Source organism: Peromyscus californicus, unplaced genomic scaffold, assembly GCF_007827085.1.
Source record: "Peromyscus californicus insignis strain IS unplaced genomic scaffold, ASM782708v3 Scaffold_4__1_contigs__length_199733344, whole genome shotgun sequence".
Classification (NCBI taxonomy): domain Eukaryota; kingdom Metazoa; phylum Chordata; class Mammalia; order Rodentia; family Cricetidae; genus Peromyscus; species Peromyscus californicus.
The window spans coordinates 129,536,167-129,555,752 of record NW_026294562.1 but is presented as its reverse complement, the minus strand read 5'-3'; the positions used below and the strand labels follow the sequence as shown (position 1 = coordinate 129,555,752).

At 41.2% G+C, this 19,586-nt stretch overlaps 1 protein-coding gene across 2 annotated transcripts in view; it reads right to left on the bottom strand.

Moving 5' to 3' along the window:
• Mctp2 (multiple C2 and transmembrane domain containing 2) overlaps nucleotides 1-19,586 on the bottom strand; it is a 247,018-nt gene that overhangs the window by 152,099 nt on the left and 75,333 nt on the right. For both annotated transcript variants that reach the window (XM_052763049.1, XM_052763048.1), the window contains exons 5-8: nucleotides 12,290-12,432; nucleotides 11,274-11,350; nucleotides 10,793-10,904; nucleotides 6,681-6,716 (exon numbers count right to left, since the gene is read on the bottom strand). In XM_052763049.1, the coding sequence (XP_052619009.1) occupies nucleotides 6,681-6,716; nucleotides 10,793-10,904; nucleotides 11,274-11,350; nucleotides 12,290-12,432 (368 nt within the window). The remainder of the gene's footprint in view (nucleotides 1-6,680; nucleotides 6,717-10,792; nucleotides 10,905-11,273; nucleotides 11,351-12,289; nucleotides 12,433-19,586) is intronic.

Here is a 19,586-nt window from a genome sequence, read left to right as displayed (position 1 = left end):
CATAACAGGTTCTAAAACCTAAGTTGGTCATAGCTACATGTGAAAACTTGTCTCAAAAACTTACAAACAACAAAAGTTTTGAAAATAGACTTTTAAAAATAATATAACAAATCCCAGCTGTGGCTGGTCCATGGATCACATTTAGGAGCACAGGTTGTTTGAATCTGTATACTATGATCTCTGGCTCTTGTCAGGTACTCCATTATTTGGAATGGCCACATCTCCATGCTGCCTTGTCTTGTTTACTCATAGTCACTCTAGTCTTCTTGAAATTACCTTGGGCTCTCCCCACCCACCTGCAGGACTAAGAGAGGAACTTGCTGTATGGCCCTGAATACTCATAACACACATTCCGATTCTCTAGTTCACATTGACACTCCAGGACAGCATTCCCACTATAAGGCTATGTTCCATGACAAATTTTGGTGTAATACTGAGCATAATGCTACAGAGAAGACTGGCATGATGAAAGAGCTAGGAAGATGGTGTCCCTGACTCTGCTCATATAAGCTTATAAAGCTCTGGCAGATTGACAGTCTGACCTGAGCATGGCTGCAGCCTCAAAAAAGCAGGAAAGCCTGGAGGTCACTGTATCCAGAGTCTCATTGTGACCTCAGCTTCTTAAAAGAAAGCAGAAGGTCAGAGTTGAGACACTTAGCATGGGTCTATGGAGGGCCACATCTAGATGTACAGAAGGCAGACAGAAAATAGACAGACACAGGGCAAGGATAGAGCTCAGTGGTAGAGTGTATGTTTAGCCTAAGACCTGGGGTTCTATTCCTAGCACCAACAGTTTAAAAAGCTAGAAAGATGTGATAGATGACAGATAATACATACTTTGGAGAAATAAGATAGAGATATATTAGATTGGATTAAAAAAACAAGCACCCAGACATGCAGAGACAGATCTCTATGGACCAAGATATATGTGGCAGTGTGAATGTATAATTTCAAGGCTTTGAGTTTAACCAAAAGAGTGAATAGTGTGACTGTGTTACTATGAGCAGACATTGAAGAACATGTGCAAATGAGAACGAGCAAACTAATAAACAGAAAGCACTCTGCTAGCTGGAGTGTTCGGGAAACATGCTCTGTCTTCTTTCTGTCTTCGGCTTGTTGGATGCTTCTTCTTCTTCTTCTTCTTCTTCTTCTTCTTCTTCTTCTTCTTCTTCTTCTTCTTCTTCTTCTTCTTCTCCTTCTCCTCCTCCTCCTCCTCCTCCTCCTCCTCCTCCTCCTTCTCCTTCTCCTTCTTCTTCTTCATTTTTTAGACATAATTATTCATTGATTCCTTAGAAATTTCACATCACGCACCCCAATCCCACTCACCTCCCAGTCCCTCCATATCCACCCCTCACCCCTGCAGTATGCCCCCCAAATTAATTAAAAACAAGACCAAAACACCAAAAAGCCCACCTCACTCCTCCATCTTTCCAACACCTCTTCATTCATCCTAGTGGCATTGGGAGTCAGGGTGTGTTACACAGTACACCCTTTCATCCAATCAGCCCCACCCACAAATGTTCATTGCAATGAGTCATTGATCTGGTTCAAGGTCTCTGGTTTCTGGTACACCATCATCACTGGGCTGGACCCTCACTGAAACTTCTCTCAGCTATCCTGTTGTTGCCCCAAGTCATGGAGATTCTGCGGTTATTGTCCTGCGGAACCAGTCCCTTCATGCACTCTAGCAGGTCAAAGATGGGGCAGCTGTTAGGGTGGGCCAACCCAAGGCCCAGGATATGGATCTGGGTGGTAGTTGAGCTGGTCATTCCAAGCCATTGGGGACCACCCCCTCAGATGACGGACAGAGCCAGCTCTCCTAGGCCCATGCCATTGGGTCCAGTTCTCCCACACCTGTGGTGCGGGGTGGCACACCCAGGTGGGTCTGAGTCAATGACTGTGGCTCTTGATACCATTGAATGCCATGCTGATGCCAGGGGTCTGGGCTACCATCTTGGGCCATGTAGGTGTCCAAGGGCTGCTCTGATACAGGGGCCATGCGAATCTGGGTGGGCTGCACTGCCACCTGGGGCCATGGTGGCATCTGAGCCTGTGCTGCTTCATGGGACCATGTCTGGGTCCATGGTCCTAGTACAGTCAGGGTCTGTGACGTCTGTGCCCCATGGTGCCACCAAAGGCCACATGGATGCCTGGGGTCTAGGCTATATCCTATGGCCATGTTGGTATCTGAGGGCCATGCTGCCACTGGGGCCATGGTGTCATCTGGGCAAAGAGCTATGTCTGGGTCCATGGCCTTACAGCAGCCAAGATCTGTGTTGATGTTTATGGTTCCTGAGAACATCAAAGTCAATGCTGATGCCAGAGGTCTGGGCCACCACCTATGGCCATGTTGGTGTCCAAGAGCTTCACAACCACAGAGACCATGCCAATCCTAGTGACTTGTGCAGCCACAGGGGGCCTGGTTTAGGCTGCTGCCGCAGGCCATGTCTGGGTCCATGGCCCTACAGCAGCCAGCTGCTGGGCTGATGTCCATGGTTCCTGTTGCCACAGGGGGTCATAGGAACCATGCATGTTGAAATTCAAGGGCCATGCTGAGCCAGCCCTGTCCCTCACTGGCCCTGGGATAGCTGTCCCTGCCCCTCACTAGTCACTGTAGCAGGAGAGTTGGTGCCCCCACCTCCATGAGAGAGCTGACCCCAGCACTCGAAAGAATGCTTTTTCTTGCAACAGGGATTCCCTCAGACTACTCCCAGGCTCTCACACCAATAAGGCATGGGGAGTTCACATAGAGAAATGTGTATAGTGAGACGTGTTCATCCAGACAGTAGATGGCAAGACACCCATTTGGGTAGAAACAGCTCCTTAACCCTAACTACCTGCAGACAATGCAATCAATTAAACTTGTCCCTCTTCCCAGGTTTGATTTGATCACAGAATAGCTCGTTAATGATAGACAGTAGACAGACAGATAGACAGACAGGAGGCCCTTTCAAATTCTTTCACTCTCCTCCCTCAGTCTAAGTTCCTCTACATCAAACACTCTTTGTGCCAATTTCTTTCCCCATACCAAGCCAGCTGGAACACAGATGATTAGGAGACCTAGAAAGTGTAGCCCACAGAGCTCAGCCTCCACAATAACTGACAGAAACTGCAATAAAAGAATATGAAGCCAGACGGGCCAAAAGTTGCCACTACTAGTCACGTAATTTCATAACAGACAATAAAAATGTTACACTGGTGTAGGTCCTCTCTTATCTTAGATGGCTGACGTATTAATGTGTGAATCAGAAGGTCAAAAGAAGAGCCCTGAGAGAGTGTGTACTCATCCCCATGAAAATGCACGTGAAATCCATAGCTAAAGAAACATGTGTTCAGACAGCTTTACAAATCAAATGAGGAGAGCCTCCCCCGCCCAAATCCGTGTGAGTGTGTGAGTGTGCATGTGTGCATGTGCAAGTGTGTGTGTGTGTGTGTGTGTGTGTGTGTGTGCGCACGCGCACGTGCGAGCGTGTGTTTGAGAGGGAGAGAGGGACGGAGAGAGGGAGGGAGGATAACAGAGCTACAAGGTGTCTAGGTACTGTCACAGATACGTGACCTCCACTTCTAGTCCCCTTTCTGTCCTTCCTTGCATTAAACTGTTTGCTGGTTGTAAGTGCTGTGAGTGTTCTTGAGTAGAGCTGCAGCAGGCATCACAGGACACCACAGTGAGTCTCGGAGCAGCCCTGGCCACATTGAGTACTACCCAGCAACAGTGCAAAAGACAGAGATGCCAGTCCATGATCTACTACATCAAACCCCGAATTCTCCATCAGACACTCCTTTTAAAAGATTTTCTGGGAGGAAGCTAAGCCTATCTTAAACACTACCCTTATATATCTATCACATTGAAATCTAGGGCAAAAATAACAAAGACACACTTCTAAAATGAGCCACAAGGATACACTTATTCAGGAACATTTGAGGTAATTCAAACATATAAGACTTATAGAGAAAAAGAAGCAACCATCTAAATAAAGGCATATATGAATCAGATTGAGGTTTAAATCCTTGTTATGCCATAGGTAGCACAGAAGTATAATTTTCTATGTTCACAGCTAAGCAATCTTTATCTCAGACATTTCCTAACATTAAGCACAACATGAAAATCTTAAAAGAGAAGGTGGAGAAATGTTTAAGTAGTTAAGAGCATTGGCTGTTCCTCTAGAAAAACTGTTCTCAACCTTCCTAATGCTGCGACCCTTCAATACAGTTCCTCATGTTGTGGTGACCCCCAACCAGAAAATTATTTCATTTCTACATCATAAATGTAATTTTGCTACTGTTACGAATTAAAAATCTAAGTATCTAATATGCAGGATATCTGATATGTGATCCCTGTGAAAGAGGCATTTGACCCCCAAACTGGCTTTAACCTGACCCACAGGTTGGGAACCACTGTTCTAGAAAATCCAAGTTCAATATCCAGCGTCTACATGGCAGCTCACAACCATCTGTAACTACTGTTTCAGGGGATCTAACTCCCTCCCCTGGTCTCCTCAAACACTAGCCACACATGTGGCCCACAGATAGACATGCAGCAAACATTTATACACGTAAAATAACAAAATATTATTTTTAAATTAAAGAAATTTGTGGTTTAAGAGTATCAAAAGGTAGATGATCAGAGACTTTTATTCGTGTTTATACAATGTTAATGGCAGTGGGTGTATAATTTCCCAGTGGTTCTTTCTTGTAAGCCAAATTACAAGCTATCTCGCTTTCCTGCTTAAACTGCATACTTCCCAATGCAAAGAAAGCACCATCACCATGAAGTGTTCCCCAATGTATAATCTTCATGTCTCACATATGAATATCTCTAGCATTCATCAAGCTTTACTTGTCTGGGATTTTACTAAACATATGTACTGGCTTTGGGCATTTATTACATTCCTGAGCCCAGCACACTGAAGTCAAAATTCCAGAAAGAAAAATAAGAGCAGCAGCTCAGCCTCAACACATAACTCTGTAGTATCTATATATAAATACTGCTCTCTGGATCCTCCGTCCCCTTCATAATTTTGATATCTTTATCCAAGCCGTCGACATTTTTCCTACCCCTCTTCATTCCTTTGGCCATTGTTCCATAACCTCTCCTGTCCTCCCTGGACTCCAATATTCCCCAGGCTCACAATTTCTGTTTCTCACCTTTATGTTCTCCCACAAACTGCCAGTGCTCTTCCACAGACTGAAGCTCCCTAACTAAAGATGGTTATTGATGTACAGTACCGGTGTTTTAGTGCAGCAGCCGAATCAATAAAGGAGAAAATACTGCTTTGTCAGGCTTCACCAAAGCATTCTGGGAAACTTTACTGCTTTGGGTGGTTACAGCAACTCTTAAGGCAGAGAGTGAGAGCTGGACTCCCTTCTGTGGTGAGAAATGATGTTCTCCTACCCTCTAGTGACTATAAAGGAATAAGGCAAAAGTGGAGAATGTTGGAGATGACAGCATACCATTATTTATCGTGTCCTCATCTGTTTCTGAACATGGACCATGGTGCAAGGAACCAAGTGAGATTAGAGGTTGACAATTTCCCCTTTCACAGTTCTGTTTACATGCTTAAAATGCAGATGCACTATAGTCAGTGTGGACACACTACAGTCAGAGTGTGGCGTTAGAACGTTGACTCCTATGGATTCTGAGTGCAAGACAGTCTCTCTCTCTCTCTCTCTCTCTCTCTCTCTCTCTCTCTCTGTCAGTCAGAAATATTAAGGTTTCTTGTTCTTGATGTAGACTCCATATTGTATAGAGAAGTAGTCACCTGAGGTATTATACAGATAAATTTAGAAATTGTGTGTATGTACACACTCATTCATATACAAGTGATTGTCTGCACAACTTCTTTCTACCAGAGGCACGGATCAGCCCTCACATTCAGAAATCAAATCAGACAAAGAGCCTGAAGTACCACATCATTTAACTAGGACTCTACATCTCTGGATGTAGAGTAGTAAGAACTGCTAACTTGAGTTAAAAATACTTTGGTGTGGGGGGGGGGGGTTCCTTCTAGAATAATTTTCGTGTTTAGTTACCTAATATATAATTTTCTGATTTGTTAACTTAATAAATGATTAAATTCTGAATGCTTTCATTGGTATTCCCACTTGCACAAACTGTAAAATACTATGCACTTGCTTAGATATAGTAATGATGTAAAACCCACCAGTACTTCGTGATATATTTAAAATAGTACCATCGTACATTGAGAAGATATGGGAGAGATTGATAAGGGCTGGCACATGTTTTTCTAGTCTGTACTTTGCCCCTGAAGTACTCACATTGGCTTCTCATGGCAAAGAACTTCCTGAAGGGACAGCATCTAGCAACGCCACATTCTAAGTGTCCCAAGCTTAATGAAGTGTAAAATTCTGACACCCCTCGTATATACAAAATGTCACCACTCAAACAAGTGCAAGTTCCAATATCTGGCCATGCCCTCACTTAAGGAAACTCTAAAGAAAGGGCCTTTCCTTTTTATTCATTAAAACAATAAGAGGTACAGAATGCTGATACAAATAAAGTCTGAACAAAACTAATTTAATATATGTAGGTATATATGTGTATGTGTATATGTATATATATGAATGGATGTATGTATATATATCTGTATATATATGAATGCATGTGTGAAAAAATGAAGTTTTATTCAGATTATATAAAAATAAAAAACAAGTAAATTTACCTTACTGGCACTTAACCGCTTCCGATTTGACCAACGCTTCATTGTATAGTGAAGATATAAAAATGAAACAGAGAAACATTGAATCATTTATAACATAATTAAACTACTTTACATTACATATGATGCATATTATATTCAGATTATTATCTCCCAAATTTGAAAGGTAGCCTCTGCCATCACTTATCTCTCCCCACAAAAAGCTCACAGAAACAAGAAAACAAGAACAAAGGAAAATCACACTTAGGTAGTTGCACACATCATTTTCTCATAGTATTCAGGACAGATCAGCAATGGCAGACAAATATCATTCTATCTCAATAACATTTTTTTCTTTTTTTTTTTTTTTTTTTTTTTTTTTTTTTTTTTTGGTTTTTTGAGACAGGGTTTCTCTGTGTAGCTTTGCACCTTTCCTGGAACTCACTTGGTAGCCCAGGCTGGCCTCGAACTCACAGAGATCCGCCTGGCTCTGCCTCCCGAGTGCTGGGATTACATTTTTTTCAATTAAATGAAATAATACATTTCATCTCCAAAAAGGAAGATTATGTTTCTCCCACTTACAATGTTTAGGTAGCATTGTAAAAATATTTGTAAATTATTAACTGATGTTAGTTCATGTTTGGATCATCCATAGTTTTTGTTACTAGAAAACAAAATTCTATTTACTTTCATAGGTTAAATCTCAATAGTCAAAAATAACAGAAAAGAGTGCAGAACTTATGCCATATGGAAATTTGTTATTTTATAACCTAATTAAAAAAGAAAATACTGAATACTTTAGAATCACCATTGTCCAATGAAATTAATTTAGTTGATCAAGCAAATGTGTAAAGAAAGAAAAAAGTTTTGAAGGTCAACACATTTCCCCCTATTCTTTTCTGATCCCTCTTTTGTCATGCAAAGGCTGCTCTATTTCATCTAGGGTTGAAATTTTATTTCAGCAAAATCCATCTCCTCTCCCAAGTCAGTACCCAGTACCACAATGCTCTGCTCTCGCTATCTCACTAACTGCTTGTTAAAACGTGGTTACCTTCAGGATACTGCAACTGAATTATGAAATCTAAGCAGACCACATTTACTACAATGTTCAAGGAATAGAAAAAATGCAGGTAAATGATATGTCTGCCTTGCTACTATTTCTCCTCAATCAATACGAAACCTGAAAAGGAACCAATGGTCAAGAGAAGTCCATTCACATTCCACTGGCCAGCCATTAGGACTGGACAGAGAGAACGTGCAGGTTCTCATTAATATTTGTCCTGGGGAAATGGTGAGGTCATCATTGTGCCCCTGACCTAGTTAAGCTACCACAATGAAGGTTTGAAAGAAAATGCTCAGGCGTTTTCTCAATAAAAATACCAAGTATTTTCACTTAATCCAGTCACAGAAATTAATGACAACCTTATAGGGGTATAAAGCTATTGGGTCCTTTTTTTGTATAGGCTTGGTTTTTTTTGTAGCCATCACAAAAGATAAACCAAATTAGGACACTAACATGATATCTACTTTACTGTAATGCTACAAGCTACCGTATACTGAATATTTCTACCCTGTCTGGAGCCATAGTTGGTCATGTCAATCTCCATGATGCTATAAAACAGGTATCTCCATTCTTATCTCACACATGAGGGAAACCCTCAGAGAGGTTAACTGACCCTGTGGATTTGACTGAGACATGGTGGATCTAGGAGTCAAACACAGATAGTTTGATGACAAGTCCACGATTTTAATTATGAGCCTACTCCTCTCCAAGAAAAAGAAAGTACAATTTACTTGGGCTTTCAGTCAGGGGGATGCACCCTACTTAGATGTACAACACAAAAACAAGCTGCACATCTTAAGATTTTTTTTTTGTCTCTTTGGTTCTAAAGCAACAATAGTTCCCTCACTGATGGCAAGAAAAATTGGTGCAAAACTGAGAATCCAAAGTGGAACTCCTCTACAGTTTACACATAAGTGGTAACGTATAAACCAAGCATTCTAATCACATAAATCTACTGCCCTCGTCCAAGGGCTTGTTATTTCCACTTAAAAACCCAAAATAAACACACATTTTAATATCCACTTAATCTTAATAAAAAGAACAAATGTTTTCTTCTATCTAGTATACGCAACTGGACCATGTTAGTCCTGTAAGTATATATATATATATATATATATATATATATATATATATATATATATATATGATGGCTATATGTGTCTCAGAACAAGTCATTCCTGCAGTAGTGCCCCTTTGGTTATGCTTAGATCAAGTATGTAAATAGAAAGGGGAAATTACAAAGCAAAGTCAATGAGATAGGCAGGCCTCCATGTGCTATTGCCTTCTCATTAATAAAATCAGTTGCACACTTGACTTCTGCTGGGCAACGCATAAGGAGAACACACAAGTCAGCAGAGACGCTGGCGAGCTCAACAGAGGAGGTGGGGGGTGCTGCTCAAGTACTAAGAGGGGCCAGGCTAAGTTAGGTGAAGACAATGGATACTCTTGGGACTTGGAAAAGACACACTGAGATGTATCACAAGTGCAATTCCCAGTTGCGTCTTGCATTGTTTGCTCTGCAGTTTGAGATAAGTAAAAATCAAATAGTTAATACTTGAAAATTCCAAATGTGGTGATATTGAAACGCAGTTGAAATGCAGTAAGATTGTTGAGCATAGTCTAGTGAGCTGTGTAAAAATTCAAAAGGTGCAGCCATTTTCATGGGAGACATCAACTTTATAGAAGTCACCGAAGAAACACTGGCTGTCAAGTGGTCCGCCATGAGCATTTGGTTCCAATACGTATTTATATCACATGTTAATTTAGGCTAGCACCCACCTCAAGTCACCCACCACCTACTATACACTTGAACAGTGAATCCGGGGCATAGATTCTGAAGCAATAATAACAACAGGATAAAAATGAAGGTAAAGAAAAGCCCTGGACAGAGGGGGACAGAGAAGACAACGCTGTCTTCACCATATTAACAGTTTCCTTGAGGTCCCAAGTGTGAACAGTGTTATCTTAAGTATGAGGAGAATTTTAGTCTGTTATTTTGTAAGCAAATTAACCTAAGGAATTCAAATGATAGAAAGCGAATGTTTACTTGACACTCTGACAATTGAAAAATTCATAGTACACTTTTACTATTCCTATTACTAGCTAGCTCCTAACTAGTAAATTAGTAGTAAATTACTAGTTATGGTTTTCATCATGAAGTTAATTACAACTGAAAGATTAAGCAATAGCTAAAATGAAGAATATTTACCTCAATTTAGAAAGTATTATTAGAAACCTAATTTCCAAACAGGCTTCAGATTTTCATAATGGATTCCCTGCAGGATCAAATGTAACATATCTATTCTTCCTCCAGGAACTTCTTTAGTTTGCTTTAAAAACATCTTTCAGTAAATTGTAATAAAACACATTGTGCTCTTATTTTAATTATTGGAATTATGATGTGCAGCCCATGAATATGAAAATGAGATTATGATTTCCATCAGCATGTTTACTTGTAAGAGCAGACTTTCTATCTTATCTTAACAAAATCGAACGCTTCACTGATGGTGCAGCATCGCCACTATATAGTGTGTTAATGAGAAATTTCCATGTGATAGAAGAGAGAACATTAAAATTTGCATTTTTCACAAAAGCACACCCAGTGGAAAAGTTAGCAGCTAAAAGCAACAGCCAGTGAAGAAGGCAAAGGACGCAACATATTGCAAGAGGACACTTGATCACTTCATAATTCAGGATGTAAACATTAAATCCTGGGAGCTGCCTGCAGAGCTGAATATATGAAAGGCAAAAGTCACCCAGAATCTAAAAATTACTAAATGGAAGCCCTGATACTTAAGGAAACTATATTTTCAAGTGGCTTATTCAGGCAAAACACACATAGTCTATGAGTTTAAAAGCAATCCTAACCATACCTTAGTCAGCCAGATAACGTCTTATTTCTCAGTTGCCTGGCCAGTGGTTCATGAGAAAGAGTGTCGATAACTGCATACTGACACTCGATGCAATTATTTTACTTCTCCCCTTAATGTACAACTGGCAGTCATCCTGTCTGCTGGTCAGTCACCAAAGACTCATCACAGTGGAGAGGTTAATCAGAAAGGTTCACACTTACATGCCTCTTGAAGTCACCCTGTTTCACAACTAGGTTCAAATTTAACACAATCACTCCCATATCATCTTCTAAACTGTTTGGATCTTCCAGTTTTAAAATATGTTCGGTCGTCCTGCAAGCAAAAACACAACATTGATCGTAACATCAATTGGCAATACTGCAGGCCTGCTAAGCTATCCGAAGCTTAAGGCAAAAGCCTACTACCTCTGCATAAAGATTAGACACAGCAGGGGTGGGGGGAATACAGAACCACATTTAATGAAAATATATTTTCTGGGGGTGGAAGAAAAAAACTCTGACATTGTCAAACTCCACATTGGTTAACTGATCTCCCTGCTCTATCACCAAAATAAAGTATAAAAACATGTTTTAAGTTAAATTATGGACCTCAATAATTAAAAAACCCAAATAAGCGTGATTGAATATGAGCATGGGTTTCCCTAAAATTCACTGATAATGATTCAAGGTAAAAGAATGATACCTGTTAAGTTCAAGGTCCCTGAGAATGACAAAGGCGGAGCCCATGAAGTCAGATGTGGTTAAGTCTCGATCGTACACCTAGAAATCAGGGAGGATATTAGCATACAGGGCGGTCCAAAGCAACTGGCTTGATCAAATGACTAACATATAGAATAGGCTGGGGACTCGGACATTCATCGTTCAGTCCTTACAATAATTTGCACAGTGAGGTTGAAGAAAACTAGTCAAGCTTATACAGAGAAAAAATATCTTGCCTATTTTGCCAGCCATGCTCGAAACAATAGAAAAAAAAGAGAGAAAGAAAGAAAGAAAGGAAGGAAGGAAGGAAGGAAGGAAGGAAGGAAGGGAGGGAGGGAGGGAGGGAGGGAGGGAGGAAGGAAGGAAGGAAGGAAGGAAGGAAGGAAGGAAGGAAGGAAGGAAGGAAGGAAGAAAGAAAAACAAAACTTTTAAGGCAGTGGTCAAATACAACAAAATATTACACACAATGGACCCTCTCTATAGTTTAATTGGCCTCTCATTAAAACTTAGCATTTTCCATGGTGAACAGATCTGCCAATTAAATAGAAATTTGCTAACGATTGTGCAGCCATCCCATTCTACACTCAACTCACACAGTTGAAACCCAGATGTTGGAGTCATTGATGCTTCCACCTGGTAACTTGAAGCTCTGTTAAGTATAAAGTTCTTTCTAATGAGAACAGTGTCTGAACTTGTCACCACTATAGGGCCAGTAATAATTCTTCCACATTGAGCAAGTATAAATAGAGCCAATAAGGGCATTATTTACACAGTACACGGTGACTTCGTAGCATATGTATCTCCTTGATTTGAGGGAAACACAGTTTCATAAAGAGTCTAAAAAAGAATTCCTCCTACAATATTAAATTTTCAATCCAGCCTCAGGGAAAAATGGGGGGATTAATTGAAGCAAGTGCACATTTAAGGAGGCCCTAAGAGTTACAGAAGAATATAGATTCTGAAGAAAGGAGCTGACCGGAAAGCTGTCGGGATTACTACCTTCACACGAAGCTTTTGATCAAGGCTTTGTATCGGCAACACAACTATCTCATCCCAAATCGGGTTCAAGTTCTTATAAATGACTTTACTTTTGTACAGCGTCTTCCCATTCAGCTTAAATTTTACATACGGATCACTTGTGCCTTTAAAAAGGAAAGAGAGAACAAGACAGAATTTTAAAAATACACATAGACATCTGACATCTCTACCCAGTCAAGATTCTTCCCACAGTCCCCAGGCCTGAAGCAAGCCAGGAAGCACACTGAGATGATGTCCCTCTGCAGAGGGATGGGAAGCCCTAGATGTGTCATGGGGAGGGGAAAACGTTACAGTTTAAGGGTAAACGATTAATTCCATTTTGTATTTTAGTGGTTGACTATGAATGTGCTCTCTAGGCTTTTTATGTGGTTTCATTGTGGATACGTCACCCCTGAATAACCCACAAAAATTCGAAAAATCAAGTCAGTGTCAGGAATCCTGGGGAGAAGCTTGCCCCTCCTAGGATCGGTGTTAAGTCCATGAAAAGGGAAAGCAGCCATTTCCAAATATTTAGCAGATGGCCGATTCAATCCTATCTTCTTATACCTTAAAATATAATCATAACAAATAAACCGGTCTCCGCAATCACTCATTCAAAAGATGACGTGAGGGGGCTCAGACTGGCACCAGGGGCATAGAGATTAAATCAACAGAGTGGCCATTCTTTGCTGCCTCCTCGCACCTGCACGAAAGCTGCACACATTGTCCCCACCCAGGACCAGCACATCAACCAGGCTCTCAGCTGGCCTCAGCACTGACACAGCTGACCTGAGTGGCCCCTCCTGGGGTGCTTTGAAATGGATGCCAAAGGGAATGAATAATATCCCTCAAGTTGCTACCTCCACCCCCTACCCCCTCACCCCCACTCCCACCCCCGCCCACCGCCACACACACACAAACTGATGGTAGATCCTCCTCCACATTTCTCAGATCAACTGAAAAGAAAAGAAGCCTACATACATAATGCATGAATTATGTATTGCGCCTGTGTGTTACATGAGTGTGTGTGTCATCTAACATGCCCAGGATATACTTGCTCATCTGTATCAGGTGAGTGAAGAAACAGGAGCAAATGAATAATCAGCAGCGAGACCAGGGAAGGCCAGCTCAAGAGGCTACTAAGATGAAACTTGGGACTTGCAGAGTTATGGCACTGTGGTCCATCTTGAAACCCAGCCCTATGAGGATAAATGCAAGGACCCACCATCTAATTCAGGGCCCCTGATAGGTTCCAAGAATATCCATTGAAATGAATTTCTGATATGAAATTCAAGCCAATACCATCTACAAATATCATATCAGAAATAAATTTTAATTAATTATAAAAAAATTAATTTCACTACTTTTCTGCAAACATGTCATTAAGAACTACCGTTCTTTACTTCAATAGTTTGTCATCTAGGCCCCTTCTTAATGTTTCCATGTGGCCCCAGTAGTAAAAACCACAGAAAAGTAAATGCAATACATCCCCTAGCTATTTGAGTGGACGGTGGCATCACTATGCAATGGGACAGTGTACATTATTCAGTGTTAATAGCCTTACTAAAGCAGGGATTTTCTGGATTAGCATTCCAGTAATGCATGGGCACTAACTTTAAAACAAGGAAATTAAAATAAGCTACAAATACTGGACGTGTCCAATTCTACCGTCTTAAGATTGGCGGTGTAGGAAGAGAAGCCCAGACCTCATTCAAAACACATACCCGTGTTGAGCAGTTTTTGAAGGCTAGTAAAAAATAAATGCATTCACAGCCACTCAGTGGAATTCACACCGGTGAGTGAGCATCTGCCCACCCCCTCCTTCAGCAGCTTGAGAGAACACCTCTGGCTGGTCAGGATTTAACAATCATCGTGATATATATATAAAAAAAAAGTGGGGGGAAACTATAATAAAAAGAGGCCTTTAATTAAATGAAATTGCCACTCTGGGATCAGGGCCTTCATGCTTGTCAGCGTACTCTCAAAATAAACATCTCAAAACTCGGCCTCAGTGGTGTCACTTTCTCACAGGCAAGGCATACTGGGTAATCCCCAAGCATCTTGACAGCTACATAATGTTCAAACTGTTTCACGGGTGAATGGCGGCAGTTGCATGAAAGAAAATATTAATGTCTGGAATTAATAGAAAAAAGGACCAGGGTTTACAAAGCCCAATAAGGAAAGAGGGTGTCAAGTTAGTGCAGTGTTAATTGTTGGAGAAAATTTGCTAGGAGGGGGTAGTTCATGGTGGTTTTCTCTCTTCCAGCCTAAGTGCCTGACTGTCAGGGAAGTGGTATCTCAACTAGGCAGGTTCTGAAAAGGGGCCCGGCAGCTCTGGAATGCAACTCCCAGATTATACAAATGGTGAACTGACACCTGAATGGGTGGACTTTAACCTTCCCCACTGGGAGCCTGGGATACAAAGAGGCTCTTGTGGGAGTTGGTACTTTCAGTGGAGAAGGAATCAGAGAACATAGAGACCAGGCTGTGTCTCTGCATAGCCTCAAACTCAGACTCTTAGGACCGAGGGCCAGTCATCTTCTCTCACACTACACAGACTGGAGCTTTCATAAACAGAACTCCTACATGCACTGATTCAACCAACCATGGGCACAACACAGTTTTTTTTTTTTTTTAAATATGTAAAATGTGTCCTTACTGAATAAGTACAGACTCCTGTTCTGGTCATTATCCCCCACACAACATAACTATTTACTTATATAATATTGACACTGTGTGAATCATCTACAGATGAAGTAAAAGATAAGAGGAAGTGCATGTTGGTTATAAATGATTTTTATGATAATTTACATGTGTACCATATGTACACATAGAAGCATGGCAGTTTATAGACTACATTCTATATAAAGGACTTGCATACTCATGGATTATGGAATCAACAGAGGCACTGGAAATAACCCCATGGAGGTCCCAGGGGGTGAATATATCTGCAGTCATAATCCCTGCAGCAGAGAGGCACCAAATCCACCTCCTAAGAATCACGTGAATCACAGTTGTTCCTGCTCATGACCACTAACCTACGGATGGTCACTCTCCCTTGACATGTACCTGTCAACCATGCTACCAGACCACGGATACGTCTGGTCTTTTCCAAGTCTTGCTCTGTGCTAGATACCCTGGGTGTTGCCAAGACGCGAAACCTGCTCTTCTGCACTGGATAGTATGCATACCCCACAATACAGCAAGGGGCCCAGGTGGTAATGTTCAAAAGAAGTAAACCTGGTGTGGAGTTCTGCTCAGTAGTAGGTAGGAAAGGTGGTTCCTAACTCACAAGTCAGTGAGGGCTCAAATCAAGGGGGCAAGATTTGAAATCAACCTGGGACCAAACAGGAAAAAGACTGGGGTCACTGCAGCAGGGAGGGAGACCCAAAAAATCATTAGTGTTGTAATACTAAACAAGCAATTCAGTGAACCCAGAAATTAAGGAAGAAAAAATAGAGAGAAAGAAATAGATTCTAACGGGCTGTTTTGAGTCAGAGACCAAAGTGCCCTAAATATACACAATAAAGGGTTAGTTATTATTCTGCAAGAAATGTGGGTGTTTTATTTCCTGTTCCTGGCCTTTTTAATTTTGTTTAAGTAAAAGTAATATATGCCCACAACTTTGAAAGGTACGAAATGAAACAAAGCCTGTGCCCTCAGAGTGGACCCTGATCCCATTCGTCTGCTTTGATACCCATAAGCAGTTTCTTCGGTGTTTTACAGGAGAAAATATATGTACGAATCATTTTTAAATGACTGCACTTTCTCAAGTCATATGCTATAGTACTGGGGTCACACCAGCAATATGCACCTAGGGGTGTCTTTCCAAGGACACATATCCTGGCTGTGTTGTATCAGTGTAGGCCAGTAGTTAATATTTTCCCTGCTGTAGACAGGAGTTCAGTCAGCAGGCTGATGTATCTATCCTGGAATCCCCTTTCTGGAGCAAGTGTGTAACCCTGAAGTGTGACAGTGGCTCGTTTTGATTCTAACAGACCTTGTGAAATGGTTTTCTAAGCTTATCAAACATAGGGGTGGGTGGGAAGGACTGCTCTGTGGGTAGAGAGCTTGCTGCTCTTTGAGGGGACCCCAGTTCAGTTCTCAGAATCCACTTTGGGCAGCTCACAGGAGCTCCAACAGCCACTTCTGGCCTTTCAGGGCACCCACATACATGGCATATACAGGTGCGCGTACCTACCCACAAATAAATATAAAATAATTCTTCTAGATGCTCATCAAACTTAGAGTATACATCGTTTTTTGTTTCTTTCTGCATTCCCTAACACTGAGTATTTTAAACCTTTCTTTTAATCTGTTGACTGTGTGTGTGTGTGTTTGTGTGTGTGTGTGTGTGTGTGTGTGTGTGTGTGTGTGTGTTTCCTCTGTCACTCCCCTTCTCTTTAACACTTTCAGGGACTTTCTGGCTGTTGTGATTTCTATTTGTGTTTTTCAATCCTGTTCCTGTTCTTATTATGTGGCTATCTTTCAGGACGCTCAGCTCGTCCACTGCCTACAACTGGAACGGATCTTCCTTGTGGAAACTGCTCACCAACTATACATCTTGTCAGAATTTAACAAGTTATTACTGGCAGTAAGCTATTTTCCTTTTTATTTAATCAAATTAGCCAAGGTCTGATGGCTGCCTTTGTACTTTCACATCCTGCGTAGGAGCTTTTTTTTTTTTAATTGTAGGATTTTTAAATTAATTCAGCTGTGTCTCTTCCCATTGATTTTTGTACATTTTCTTTTTTTACACTTAAGTTTTTGGTCCATCTGGAGTTATTTTAGTATGAAGAGGAAGGAAATGTAGGTTCACTCAGGAGGAGAGTAAAGCGATCAGAGCCAAAGCCTTGCACACATAAGTCTGACAGCGGCTTATAATTTAGATGAAGGAGAAAGGGGAGAAAGAAAGGACACGTGATAGCTGAGCCGAAAGCTTCAGCAGGGAGTGGAGGGTAGAGGAGAAAGCTGAGCTCAGACCCTAAGAACTTCATGCAGGAGGCTAGGGAGCAGGCTCAGTAGTGGTAGTGAAAGTGCTTTCCGAGCAAGTGAGAGGACTCAGGTTCAGATCCCCAGAACCCAGGTCCAGGCAGCGTGCTTGGCATCCTATCTATAGTTCCAGACTCAGGGAGCAGAGGCAAGGCACCCCCAGAGGAAATCAGTCATCTCTATGAGCTCTGGTTTTGATCGAAAGGGCCAGAACTAAGAATAAGGTGGAAGAAAAAATAAAGATGATTTCTGTCATCAATCTGGGGCCTCCATATTCTCTCTCTCTCTCTCTCTCTCTCTCTCTCTCTCTCTCTCACACACACACACACACACACACACACTTACACACCATACACATATGCTTTTTAAAATGGAAAATAAAAAACCAAAATACCCAGACATCCCTGTCATCTGGAGAAATGTACTACAGACTGGAAGGAGTATGTCCCCGAAGCTATTAGAAATGGTCTTTAGTGTTCTCCTCTGGAATTTTCAAAATGTATAGTGAAATATTAAGTTCTATTAACAGGGCCAATGAGGTGGTTTAGTGGATAAAAGCACTTGCTGCACAAGCCTTAAGAAATTGATCTCTGGAACTCATAGTAGGAGAGAAGTGACTTCCAAAAGTTGTCCCCTGACCTGCACATATATCCCTCAGCATGCATAAACACACACACACACACACACACACACACACACACACACAGAGTAATAATAATAAAATAAATAAAATACAAATCTCATTAATAGATGCAGGATACAAAGAACAACAATGTAAATACAACATAAAACTTGCGGAGAAGGCATCTTTGAAATGATTTGACTATGGAAAACAATCTATAGAGGTAATCTTAAATTCATCTGAGCTCCAGGAAGTAAAGGCGTATGTCTAGGGGTACCCAACACACCCAGAGAGGCTGAAGGTAGCGCAGGAGCATCCTGTGAGAAACTGTGTCATCTTGAATAATTCACTCAGTTTCCTTACACTGCGTTCTTCTCCTTCGTAATGTGAAAAGCTACGATTCTCAAAAGAGTCCCCTGAGAACAAATAAACCGATCTGTTTCAATGGTCGCCAGCTCCAAAATTTACGAAGAACGCCTCCTTGTCAGGGCTGCTATTTTTAGCATCATGATTCAGTTAAGTTAAAAAAGGAAGAGCATATAACCATTTATGCAGTCCTAATGTCCATTTACTTTATTTTAATGTCCAAGGTAATTCACATGACTAATTTCTCCCTATCAAGTTTCTTTAGTGCTAGCTCTGACGCTGCGGAATTTTCTATCACCTTCCTTTTAGGGAAATGGGAAGAAAAAACTGTGAGCTTAAATTCTTTTTTTCAGGAATTCTATAAACTCAGGAAAACATCTCTATAATATTGTTGAGTGTTCTGAAAAGGAAACACCTGTGTACAAAATTAAAAATTTTAAATCCCCAGAAACATAGGTTTCTTCTCTATCAAAAAATCCAGAGGTCATTCATTGAGGACTTCAGGGCACTCTGGAAATCTATCCTTGGCAGTATGGGGTCCCTGAGCTCTGTCTTTGAGGCTGACTAAATAAAAGAACAAGACAATTTCCAGAATAAAAAATAAGATGGAGGAGGTATGCTAGTTGTGACTTCTACATAAGGAGCCCGTGCCTCACAGAATCACAGGGAAGCCATGCAGATGCAATGGTGTCTGCACACTACATCCTTTCACAGTCCCATTCAGAAACCAGAAGGGGCAACTGAGAAAGAGAGGGAGCAGTTTCCTTGATCCTGTGAAAATAAGGAATCACTTCCTATGTAGCATATGCGTTCAGAGTAATCCCAAGCCAAGGGTCCTCCCGGATCATTCAAGGCTGGAAATACAAGCATCTGCTGGTAGGTCCCAGCCCAGGCTACTTCTGCAAATGGAGGCTATCTGCTTCTAAGATCCACTTGCCCATTTTCATTCTCAGACGAGCTATGTTTTCCTCAATGGTCTACAGTCCTTAAAATACACTTGCGAATGTACCCACCTTAACTGAATAGGAACAACTTCTCTCCTCTAAGGGGTCCATGCATATGCAAAACCTCCTGTGGCCCCTTGAGCGAGGACTGGCCCTGATTGGACCTTGAAATGCAATGGTCTCAGGCAATTTACAAATATACATGATTAAAAATACAAAACACAACACAAATATCCACTTTACTCAACAATCTTCCAGAAATCAACTTATGGCAGAATTGATGATCTGAAAGTCTCAATTTTACCACAAACCTCCTTTAACTGTTTATGAAGTTTATAAAAACCTGTATGAAATA